Here is a 12,337-nt window from a genome sequence, read left to right as displayed (position 1 = left end):
TCCACCTGATAGTCCATTAATCTAGCCCATACTTCTTTAACTTCTTGGCAAAAATACTGTGGGAGACCGTATCAAAAGCTTTGCTAAAGTCAAGATATATCACCTCCCCATATCCACAGAGCCAGTCATCTCATCATAGAAGGCAAACAGGTTGGTCAGGCATGACTTGCCCTTGGTGAATCCATGTTGACTGTTCCTGATCATAGAATCATAGAATCATAGAATATCAGGGTTGGAAGGGACCTCAGGAGGTCATCTAGTCCAACCCCCTGCTCAAAGCAGGACCAATCCCCAATTAAATCATCCCAGCCAGGGCTTTGTCAAGCCTGACCTTAAAAACTTCTAAGGAAGGAGATTCTACCACCCTTCCACTTTGTTGCTGCCTAGGCCAGTGTCCTTTGTTCCTGTGAGGCTGGGCTGGGTTTCTCCCATACATGCCCTGATGAGTGTGAACTGCCCCTCTGCTTCTGGGAGAGTTTTTGCCTGGGCTTGCTTTAAGCCAGGAGGACATATTTTCAGCCTCATAACTATATACATGAAATTACAACCTATAACTATATCTTTTATTTAATATCCCCTCCCTCTCCCTGTAAAATCTGTTCTTGCAAGAGACTCACTTGTAGCTTTTATCCACTGGTTCCAATTGGAGCTGCACCACCCCAGAGTTTTGTGAGGAAGTGTGTCTCTTGGAGCTCCAGGGTACAGGGGAAACATACTTGTTGCTGCATCATCTCCTAGGCTGTTGCAGTGGGTGAATGCTTCCCTCTGCAGCTCTTCAAATCTGAAGGCCAATGAGGAAGTGGGGTTTGGTCATGCCCTTTGACTCCTTTCCCTCTTGTGGTGATTTAGGATTCACTACCTTTCTCTCCTTAGGAATCCTTAGGAATCCACTCTTTACCATAAGACAGTTACGCATACACACAGTTAATAATTTCAAATTCCTTTTTATGACTAACACCCCAAAACAAAGTGTTACAGCACAGCAGTTACAATGCACCCTAATTAGACTAGCATCACTAATTAGAAATTTGTTGTTATCCTTTAAAATGAAGAACACAGAGTTTACCCCCCCCCACACACCCAACATATAATCAGAGATCATCTACTATCCTGTATGCTCACCCTAGGTATTACATTGATATTTAAATAAAAACATTTAAGTGTACTACTGCCACCTTGTCTGAGAACAAGTAGAAACAGCAGCTGCAGTTACAGCAATAAGGTTTTTTCAGCTGAACACCATGAAATAAGAAAAAAGAAATGGGGGTGAAATAGCACCAACAATAAAACCAAGAGGATATTTCCAGTCTTAGATATAGATGAGTTGTGGATAAAAAGTCTTTTTATTCATGACAGGTAGCAAATTCTTCACTTTCTTCTTAGATAGTTTTAAAATACAAGAAGATAGGACAAAATGTCAGATGGATGTGTCTTGTGATGTGGGGGGGAGGGATAGCTCAGTGGTTTAAGCTTTGGTCTGCTAAACCCAGGGTTGTGAGCTCAATCCTTGAGGGGGCCATTCACGGATATGGGGCAAAAATTGGGGATTGGTCCTGCTTTGAGCAGGAGGTTGGACTAGATGACCTCCTGAGGTCCCTTCCAACCCTGATATTCTATGATTCATTTAATTAAATGAAAATGTCTACATACAGACACATATTATCATTATTTGTGAATGTATTTTATCATATAAAATACTTCCAGCAAACTTCCAATAAAAGAGTAAATTAACAGTATTGCCTGCCATATTTTGCTCTTCTTTCCTTGTCTCTTGTCTCTTTTAAACTCCAAAGGTCAGATTCTGGTTGGATGTGTACTGGCGTAAATTAGACATAAATCCATTGATTTCATTCGAGTTATTCCAGATTTAAAGTAGATCTTAATCTGGCCCCAACTCTCTTGAATGTATTTTCTTTAGACTCATTTTCCTGTCATGTTTAATACTTCATAAAATGTTCCATTTATTTTTAACTTGTCTCACGTTGTGCAATCTTTGCTGCCCACTATCTTTAAGGGATTTCTTTTTTTAATTTGTCTCTTTTCTCTTCAGTTTTGAATTCTCATCCCTCTTCGCCTTCTACTCTTCCATTTATTATTGTCTTTTTCCTAATATTTAGTATTATTTTATACAATTTTTTCCATTTATTCTAGTTTTTTCTCTGCTGCCTTTGGTTAAACCTCCTTCTCCTGATCTGTTTCTCTTACCCCCTCTCAGCCTCCTTGTCCCTGCATACATATCTAACCCTCATTCACCTATTTCTCACTATCTTTTAGTTCAATTTCTCCATCCTTCATTCTCCTGCTTCTTTTTCTCCCTTTTCAATCCCTGCATAGACAAGGGAGTTCACAGTGAAATAAAGATACTCTTCTTCCTTCAACCTAAGGTCACAGTGGCCTGAGAAGTCTTTCTGTTTGCCTGCATGTAATATCTAGATTTGTTATGCCTTTTCTTTGTTGTTCTTCATAGACTCATAGACATTAAGGTCAGAAGGGACCATTATGATCATCTAGTCCGACATCCTGCACATGACACTGTCTGATTGAGAACAACCTATGGGCGTACAGGAGAAACTGGTGCTTTCCATCTGTACCTTTGAATTCCTGGGGGAGGTTGGAGAATTAATCCCCTTTCCCCCTTGCTCATGAGATTCAGATTTTAGTACCTGAATTACAAAAGAAGCCTCAAGTAGCCCAGAACAAATAACAAATACCTTCTACTGGAAATCCAGCAAGGCAAACCCTACCAATCAAGTAGAGATCCAAAGTTGCTGTCAAGATTCATGATTGCTCTCCTATTCAAGTTCCATTGACGGAGGGTACCGGGATAATTCTGGCTTCTTCCTGCCTTATGCCTGGTGTGGGTGTGTGGAAGAGTTTTGTGTGGTGATGAGCTCTGTGTGCATGTGATGGTGCATGTCTGTGGGAGGTATTTATTTGTTTGGTGATGAGTTGTTTGTGCGTGCGCACGTGGCTGTTGATGTGTGCATGTGTGATGATGTTTTTCGTGTGTGCACATATGTGATGATGAGCTGCATGTGCAATGAATTTTGTGCGCGTGGGTATGAGCAATTATGAGTTTTGTGCATTCAAGCTCACACGTGGGGGGGGGGCTGCAGCGACACTGACACAGGGAAGAAGAGGGGGCTGCTGACAGGGAGTTTTGTGTAAGTGTATGGGTGATTATGCGGTCGCTGTGAGTTGTGTGGTGATGAGCTGGGTAAATGTGCATGCACGCAAGTGTGTGTCGATAAGTTTCATGCTTCTTCCAGAAAAATCTGGGAAATGGGGCTGCTCTTGTCCAGTGGTGCAGTTTGCTCTTAAGGCCCAGGCCCCAGCAGCTGCTTGCATGGCTTGTGTGGAAAGCTAGCCACCAGGAACCGGACGGCTCCCCATTTTCTGTGTTACTCATCCAGCCACCTCACCACCATTGTGTATTTGTTAAGAGCCGCCAGTTTCCCTGGGGCAACCTGGGAAGTAGGCATACAGATGTACAAGCAGAGGCCTGGGAGCTGGAGGGGAACGTATGTCCCCGCCATTCACCCCCCCAGTGCTGTGCTGGTGGAGGGGGAGTGCCTGCCCTGAGTACCCCCCGCCCGGAGAGGGCAGACTGGGCACAGAGTGCTGGGGGGGGAGGGTGTCCCCGGCTGGTCCTTCTTAGCAGCTGCACTGCCTCAGGCTAACATGGCGGTGGGGGGTGGGGGGGGCACCCAGCAGGTGGCCTGGTCTGAGCCGACAGGGGGCGCTGTGGCAAGGGATCAAACACCCCGCGATGGGGAGGGGTTTGTGGCAGCTCCGTAGGGGCGGGGGCCCCTCCCCATTCTAGCCCGTTGGGCGGGTCTCGCGCTCATCACTTCGCCCCGTCCCGCCACTCCCCTGATCAGTTCCCCTCAACGTCACGGGCTTCGCCTGCCTCCGCGTGATCGCGAGAGCGGGTCCCACGTGACTCCGGGCGACGGCGGGCGCTGCTGCCGCGAGGCTCCAAGGGGCCAATCAGGGCCCAGCTCAGCTTCCCGCCCTGGGATCCAGGGGAGCGCGTGAGAGCAGCAGTGGCGGGAGGAAGAGCCTGAAGGAGGCGGTGCGTGGAGAGGCAGTGGCGGGGCACGGGCGCTGCAGTAGTGAACTGGCACAGGGAAGGGGGGGCTGCAGTGTTGTTGAGAAGGGGAAGGTGAGTGTGAGCTGCAGTGTCACTGACAGGGAGGGGGGCTGCCATGACACACAGGGAAGGAGAGGGGTGCTGCAGTGATGCTGACATGGAGGGGGGGCTAAAGGGACATTGACACAGGGAGGGGGCTGCAGTGAAGCTGAGAAGGGGAAGGTGAGTGGGAGCTGCAGTGGCACCATCACGGGGAGAGGAGAGCTACAGTGGCACAAATAGGAGAGGAGAAAAAATGAACTGCATGACCCCTGCTGCAACATCTGTTCTGGCAGGAAGGGAAGTTGCAATGTGGGAGAGGTGGTGGTTTTGGGGTTCCTGTTTGTATGAAAGGACACAGTAAAATTAAGACCCACACAAAAACTCTTATGCTTGGCAGACTTCAGGCAGCGTTTTTCTCAATGTAGAGTTGTTTAAATTTACAATCAGATTTATTTAAAAGTGCAAATCTTTTAAGGTCAGGTTTTGATACACGCGTTCCTCTTATTCATAATTACAGCGTTATTTGTTTGGGGTTGAGAAAGGATGATTTGGAAATGGCATTTTAGATAACTATATAAGATATTTAACCAAAAAGGTACACAAGTTTACAAAATGTGTATACTATCCTGCAAACACTTATTGCTTTGTGTAGTACCTAGTAGTGTCCAAAGTCACGGTGGCGTGCCCTCGTTTGGTATATTCCAAAAGGTACATTAATGCAGTATTATACTTGTGCAGTCAGTCAAAATAAAAACTGGTGTTTAGCTTACATTTTCTTTACACCAATGGAACTTCATGAAGTCAGTCCTGGTTTCCTTACACTAATGCAAATGAGATCAGAATCAGGCTCACTGATTCCATACAGCATTTACCTGGCTGTGTTGCTAATGTATAGTATTTAATACTTATTTTTCTTGTTAAGCATGTAGTTTATTTCTGTTAAGTGTATGCCATAAAATATGCAGGATAAGGATTGTTGCCAAGTTAATCTTGATAAAGACAAAACCTAAAAATCTACTTTTTTGCTTTTCCTGAAAAATTAGTTATGGCTGAAAACTAGGGCTGTCAATTAATCGCAGTTAATTCACGCCATTAACTAAAAAAAAATTGATCGCAATTAAAAAAATATATTGTGATTAATCACACTTAACAATAGAATACCAATTGAAATTTATTAAATATTTTTGGATGTTTTTCTACATTTTCAATATTGATTTCAATTACAACACAGAATACAAAGCGCGCAGTGCTCACTTTATATTATTATTTTTGATTACAAATATATGCACTGTAAAAATGATAAAAGAAATACTATTTTTCAATTCACCTCATACAAGTACTGAAGTGAAATCTCTTTATCGTGAAAGTGTAACTTACAAATGCAGATTTATTTATTTTTTTGGTTACATAACTGCATTCAAACACAAAACAATGTAAAACTTTAGAGCCTACAAGTCAACTCAGTGCCACTTCTTATTCTGCCAATCACTAAGACAAACAAAGTTTGTTTACATTGACAGGAGATTTTGCTGCTTGCTTCTTATTTACAATGTCATCTGAAAGTGAGAATAGGCGTTCGCATGGCACTTTTGTAGCCAGCATTGCAAGGTATTTCATACCAGATATGCTAAACATTCCTATGCCCCTTCATGCTTCAGCCACCATTCCAGAAGATATGCTTCCATACTGATGATGCTAGTTAAAAAAATAATACGTCAATTACATTTGTGACTGTACTCCTGGGGGGGGAGAATTGTATGTCTCCTACTCTGTTTTACCCACATTCTGCCATATATTTCATGTTATAGCAGTCTCGGATGATGACCCAGCATATGTTCGTTTTAAGAACACTTTCACAGCAGATTTGACAAAACACAAAGAAGGTACCAATGTGAGATTTCTAAAAATAGCTACAGCACTGGACCCAAGCTTTAAGAATCTGAAGTGCCATTCAAAATCTGAGAGGGACGAGGTGTGGAGCATACTTTCAGAAGTCTTAAAAGAGCAACACTCTGATGCAGAAACTACAGAATCCAAGCCACCAAAAAAGAAAATCAACCTTCTACTGGTGGCATCTGACTCAGATGATGAAAATTAACATGTCAGCCCGCATTGCTTTGGGTCGTTATCAGACAGAACCCATCAGCAGCAGCGAAGCATGTCCTCTGGAATGATGGTTGAAGCATCAAGGAAAATATGAATCTTTAGCACATCTGGCACATAAATATCTTGCAACGCCAGCTACAACTGTGCCACACAAATGCCTGTTCTCACTTTCAGGTGACGTAAACAAGAAGCAGGCAGCATTATCTCCTGCACATTGTAACCAACCTTGTTTGTCTGAGTGATTGACTGACCAAGAAGTAGGATTGAGTGGACTTGTAGACTCTTAAAGTTTTACATTTTTTTTTATTTTTGAATGCAGGTTTTTTGGACATAATACACATTTCTAAGTTCAACTTCCATGATAAAGGGATTGCACTACAGTACCTGTATGAGGTGAATTGAAAAATACATTTTTTTTATTTTTACACTGCAAATATTTGTAATAAAAAATAAATATAAAGTGAGCACTGTATGCTTTTGTATTCTGTGTTGTAACTGAAATTAATATATTTGAAAATGTGGTAAACCTCCAAAAATATTTAAAATAAATGGTATTCTGTTGTTGTTTAACAGTTATTAATTGTGATTAATTTTTTAATTGTGCGATTAATCACAACTAATTTTTTTTAATCACTTGACAGCCCTACTGCAAACATATTCTTGTGTTGTTGGACACAGTTGGTACTGTATGTATTGATGTTTCATTCACTTGAAAGGACATTCTAAAGCAGAGTTTCCCAAACTTTTGAAACCTGATTCCCCTGCAGGTAAAACTAAACCAATCATACTCCCCTGCAATCCCATCATGTATTGTTAAAGGCCTACACATCTTAATTTCTGCACCTTCTGCTTCCTCCTCCACTCCTCTTCCCTCCACCTTGAGAAATACTATAATTGCACTTGTATTCCCCCTCTGGGATCCACTCCAGCAGTGCCCAGTCAGGTCTTAGGTCTCCAGCTGTCATCTGTTTCTGGGCACTTCATTCTGATTGGGGAGTTTTAAGGCTGCATAGCCTCTTACCTTACACTGTGATAAGCCCAGCTTTCTCTCTGAGAGCTGTGAATAGTATATTGCCAGCAGTTACAAGTATCCACACAGCTCTTTCTAACAAAGCACATTTACTCTTAAGGTAAAAGCATTCTAGAGAAAACATAATAAAACAATAAATGGATTTAAACACAAACTGAATATCCCAGGAGTCACCCATCTGTCTTATGGGCCCTGTAGGCCAACGTTTTTCCAACTCTTCTGCAGTTTGTGGCTGCCTCTGGAGAGGAGTTATGTTAATTTGCTGGATCAGAAAGAAGGCCCTTTTTATATCAAAAGCCCATTCTTTGTCTGCTAGTCTTGGGAAAACCCAGCCTCAACCAGTATATGCAAGTGTCACCAAGGGGTGGTACTTAAATGATTCACCATAACTACCCCCTACTGTTTTTGGCTTCTGGAAGAGCTAGGGTAATCCTCCCTGTTTGGAGTTTCAAACAATCCCTGGCCCACAGTGATTCATAAACTCTTCAAGTGGTCCTCAAAGATATTGCATGGGGTTGCAGTATCTATCACAGAGCTTCACAATATGATAACTAGCTGTCCTTCCTTGTATGCTTTGATGATCAATGAAATATTAACAATGTAGACATTTAAAGTATCATCACTGATAACAGAGTTAGCATCTTTTGAAATTAATGAGGCGGTTTAAACCTCAGACTTATTGTTCAGGCTCTCTATAAAGACAGGAAGACACCTCTACATTGATTACACTTGCTTCATGTTTGAAAGGTAATCTTTGAAACCATAACAGCTAGAGCTTTACTTAAAAACAAACAAACAAAAAAATGAGACTAAAAGAATTGAATGTCCATGCCCCACCAGACTCCTTGGAACCCCCCACGGTGACTTACCCCACACTTTGGGAAACACTAGTCTAATAAAAACTTCTCTACAGCATATACATGTTTATGCAGAAGTTAAGAGGCTAATCTACTGAATCAGAGTAACAGCATTTCTGTTTTAAGATTTTGTGTTCTGCAAAAGGTTTTTGAGTAATTTATATTTTATGTATCTTTCAGACAAGTGAAGTTTTGAATACATTGCCAAACGAGGAAGATAATGTTTGCAGCTCTTAAATATCATGCAGTAGACTATTTATATGAGGTACAGTTTACTGTTGCACTTCCCGTGCTCTATAGGAAATGTGATGGGAATAATTACACACAGCCTTTGATGCATTTTTGAAACCATATAAAGCAACTAATTACTTAAGGATTCCGTTTAAATGAGCTCTTTTTACTGCACTGCTGCTGCACACAAGACCTTAATTCTCTCTCTGGCATATTATGGTGAAGTGATTGCTGGTATTTTACAATAGAGTCCAAATATAATCCTGCCAAAACTGAAGAGCGTCCACCTTTTGATGGTCTGCTGCACATATGATATTGTTTTAGAGCTTGTTTCCTGCTCATAGATCATTTTGAAGAGCATCCTAAGTCTTTTAAAGCATAAAACTCTTAATTACTTTTTTCCTAGAAGGAATCCAGTTTTCTTTCAACTTTAATATGCAGTAGAGTAGCATTTCCACAATATATTATTCTCCCTTGATGCTTTAATAACAGGAAAGGTGTTTATTTCTGTATAATGTTTTCAGTAAAATTCAGGCTCATGGAATGTACACATTTGTTGACATAACTTTATCTACGAGGAGCATTTTAGTTTTGTAGTTGTTTATCAGTTACAACATAGAAACATTATGAAGTCTTGAAAAAAGAAAAGGAGGACGGCTGCTACTCTGAAACCTGTCATTATGAAGTCTTGTTTTCCTTCATCTCTTCAGTTGTGCATTGTTATTGAATGTGTCAGTTGCTCATTGCTGAAGCATGTTGTCCCACTGTAATTTAGTTTTCTCTCTTTTTTGACTTTTTAAAAACTGTGGGACAAATCACAAACCTGTCCACCCATTGAGTGCTGTATCTAAAGAGGGAGCAGTTCTAGTGTGTGAGTGGTAGGGAGAGGCCCTCAGACATAATGTCTCTAAGGGTATGTCTTCACTACCCACTGGATTGGCGAGCAGCGATCGATCCAGTGGGCATCGATGTATCGTGTCTAGCCTAGATGCGATAAATCGACCCCCGAGCACTCTCCCGTCAACTCCTGTACTCCAGCGCCACAAGAGCCACAGGCAGAATCGACAGGAGAGCTGCAGCAGTTGACTCACCGTGGTGAAGACATCACGGTACGTCCATCTAAGTACGTCAACTTCAGCTACATTATTCACGTAGCTGAAGTTGCGTAGCTTAGATCGATTCCCCCACCCCTCGCCCGTGTAGTCTAGGGCTAAGAGTTCAGGGGGTGTACAGTATGCAGCAGCTCTTGCGACTCCTTTAAGAAGATGTAGCTTGCATTGTATCCAGTATAGTCCTGCTAGTGCTTGAAAGTACACAAAGGGCCACATTCCATGAATACTCCACCCATATTCCTTTCCCCATAGGCAGGAGTATTCCTTAGCATACCCATGCAGCAGGATACCTTCCTAGTAGTCTCTTGAGTACTAGCAGCTAACTTCTATTGCCACTCCAGAGCTCCAGCTGGCCTAGAATGTGGTTAGGTTGCTGGCCGTGCAAAACACATGCTGAAATGAAACTTATCCTGTTTCTTCTTGGAGCAGCAGTCAGGTGTGTCCACCATGTATTTCTCTCCCACCTGCCCTAAGCTGTCCTGTTGTGTGCTGTCATCACTGCAGTTTCCTCCCTATGTCAGGCAAGAAAGAACAGGATTTAGTTCTATATTTTCTTTTCCAAAATAGTCTCTCTTCTCTTTATGTTTTTCTCACAGATAGCACAATCTTTCACAGGCTCCAGAGTAGTAGCAACAGAAGGTCAAACAGTCTGGGACTATTGTAGTAATGTTTGCATGTTAATGCTGAATATCAGCTTGCGCCTCCCAGCACCAGTTCTGGTTTGACAATACGGTGATGTTCTGCTTCAAAACTGAAGTTCCATTCTTTGTTCCATTGCTGCTCCTCATTTCCATCATCCTGAAAAAGTCTGATGCACATAGACTTAAACTGATCTTTCAGGATCTCTTGATCTAATGCACTATTGAATCAAACACTGTTGCCAAAAGCATAAAGATCTCAAGAGAGGCCAAAGACAAGTTCTTGCTAAGCTTTCTCTGATTCCTATACCCTCCAGTGGTTCAATTTCAGTGAGGGTTATAGTCTTAATTTACTTATTTCTTGTTCCTTTCACTCCCTGCTATTATTTCTCAACCTATCTAGTTTGGCTGAATTATTGGAGAAGGCTGGGTGTTCAGAACACTAGAGCTTTATATATTAGCCAGATTCCCCACATGAGCGTTAGTGCAGGGGTGGGCAAACTTTTTAGCCCGAGGGCCACATCTGGATATAGAAATTGTAAGGCAGGCCATGAATGCTTCCAAAATTGGGGTTGGGGTGTGGGAGGTGCGGGTTGTGGGATGGGGCCAGAAATGAGGAGTTCACGGTGCAGGAGGGGGCTCAGGGCTGGGCAGGGCAGGGTGGGGGGGCTCCAGCTGGAGGTGCAGGCTCTGGGGTGGGGCTGGGGATGAGGGATTTGGGGGTGTAGGAGGGTGCTCCAGGCTGGGACCGAGGGGTTTGGAGGGTAGGAGGGGGAATCAGGGCTGGGGCAGTGGGGTGGGGCACGCAGGATGGCTCAGGGGTGTAGGCTCCGGGTGGCGTTTACCTCAGCGGCTCCCGGAAGCAGCAGCATGTCCTCCCTTTGGCTCCTACGTGGAGGCACAGCCAGGCTTAAATATGAATTATTTAGGCTTAGTATAGGCTAGTGGTTAATAGTCTGTCTGCACTAGCATGCCGTAGACCCAGGTTCGATTTCCAGTTCTTGTCTTCTGCTCTCAGGGCAGACAGAAAATAGGAGAACTTTGACTGATCCATTCAAGAGGTTGTATAGCTTATCAGTATCATATTCACCAAATAAATTTGTTTGTATATATTGGAATTTTTTTTGCTTCCTGACAGGCTGCAGGGGAGAACTGATCCCTTTCTGAAGGACTGTTAGGGGGACAGCTACCACCTTTGTTTCTCTGCATCATCCCCTGTTAGCAGACTACCTCAGATTTGTCGGCAGAGGGTTCTGGCTATACGAACCACAGCTGGACCATCAGACTGGGTGTTATGGCAAAGAGGCTGAGGGCCTACCCTGAAGTTGAGGGACATTTCTAGAAGCTTTGCTAGACATTTCTAGTGGGGTAGGGGACGCAGATGTAGAAACATATGGATCTCTAGACTCCTCATTGTCGTTCTCTCATGTTTCTGTGCAGAGCTTCTTTCTCTTTTCCATACCACTCTCATACCCTTAGAACTCTGGATGTCTCCAGTGTCCCCCTGCCTCCCAAATTATCAGTGATTCACCTGCTCATCACTCCAAGCTCCTATTACAGAATCCCTTTCTTCCCATTCTCCCTATCCCCACATCTTCCTTTCCTGCCCCCCTTAAGTTTGTGCTCTCCTTTTTGGACTTCTGTGGCATAGTGTTTGTGAGGATACTTTATTGAATTTGGTGCTAAATAAAGAGTTACTGAGGATGCCAGGATGACCATTAAGTATTAGAATATTTTCAGAGGATTTTAAGTAAAATTAGTAGCATGTCTACAAAAGATCTTAAATTGTGTCTATATAAATAAAATTTATATAAATGCTTACTCTGTTTTACTTCGTTATTTTGGATGAAAATAATAGGATTTGTTGGGAAATTTTTGTAACCTTGTGCAGGCATATGTGAACTGGCATTTGTGAATAACTGAGCATTTTCAACAGACACAATAGGATTCATTTTCAATGGCCTCTACCCAGCTTCCAGATGTTCGTGTGTTAGATTGTTCAGTGGGTATCTAAAACGGTTTGTATACTCATGGGTAATTGCACATGCAAAAGTGCAGGTGCAACTAGGTATAAGTGCATTTTGCATGTGCGCAAGTGGAGATCAAGGACTAAAAATCTGGCTCAGTAAAATTAAGATCCTCTGTTAGGGCCAGATTGCTCCACCATTACTCACAGTAAGTATCACCTTAATTCTTGAATAGCTCATTAAAATCAGTAGGACTGTTTG

At 42.6% G+C, this 12,337-nt stretch overlaps 1 protein-coding gene across 1 annotated transcript in view; it reads left to right on the top strand.

Annotated features, from left to right (window-relative positions):
* The first annotated feature begins 3,895 nt into the window (after window positions 1-3,895).
* SHOC1 (shortage in chiasmata 1) overlaps window positions 3,896-12,337 on the top strand; it is a 120,694-nt gene continuing 112,252 nt past the window's right edge. The window contains exons 1-2 of the mRNA XM_075128844.1: window positions 3,896-4,165; window positions 8,309-8,393. Of these exons, the coding sequence (XP_074984945.1) occupies window positions 8,349-8,393 (45 nt within the window). The 5' untranslated portion in view covers window positions 3,896-4,165; window positions 8,309-8,348. The remainder of the gene's footprint in view (window positions 4,166-8,308; window positions 8,394-12,337) is intronic.

This window comes from Caretta caretta, chromosome 5 (genome assembly GCF_965140235.1).
Source record: "Caretta caretta isolate rCarCar2 chromosome 5, rCarCar1.hap1, whole genome shotgun sequence".
NCBI lineage: Eukaryota > Metazoa > Chordata > Testudines > Cheloniidae > Caretta > Caretta caretta.
This window is presented reverse-complemented; position numbering and strand designations above follow the sequence as displayed.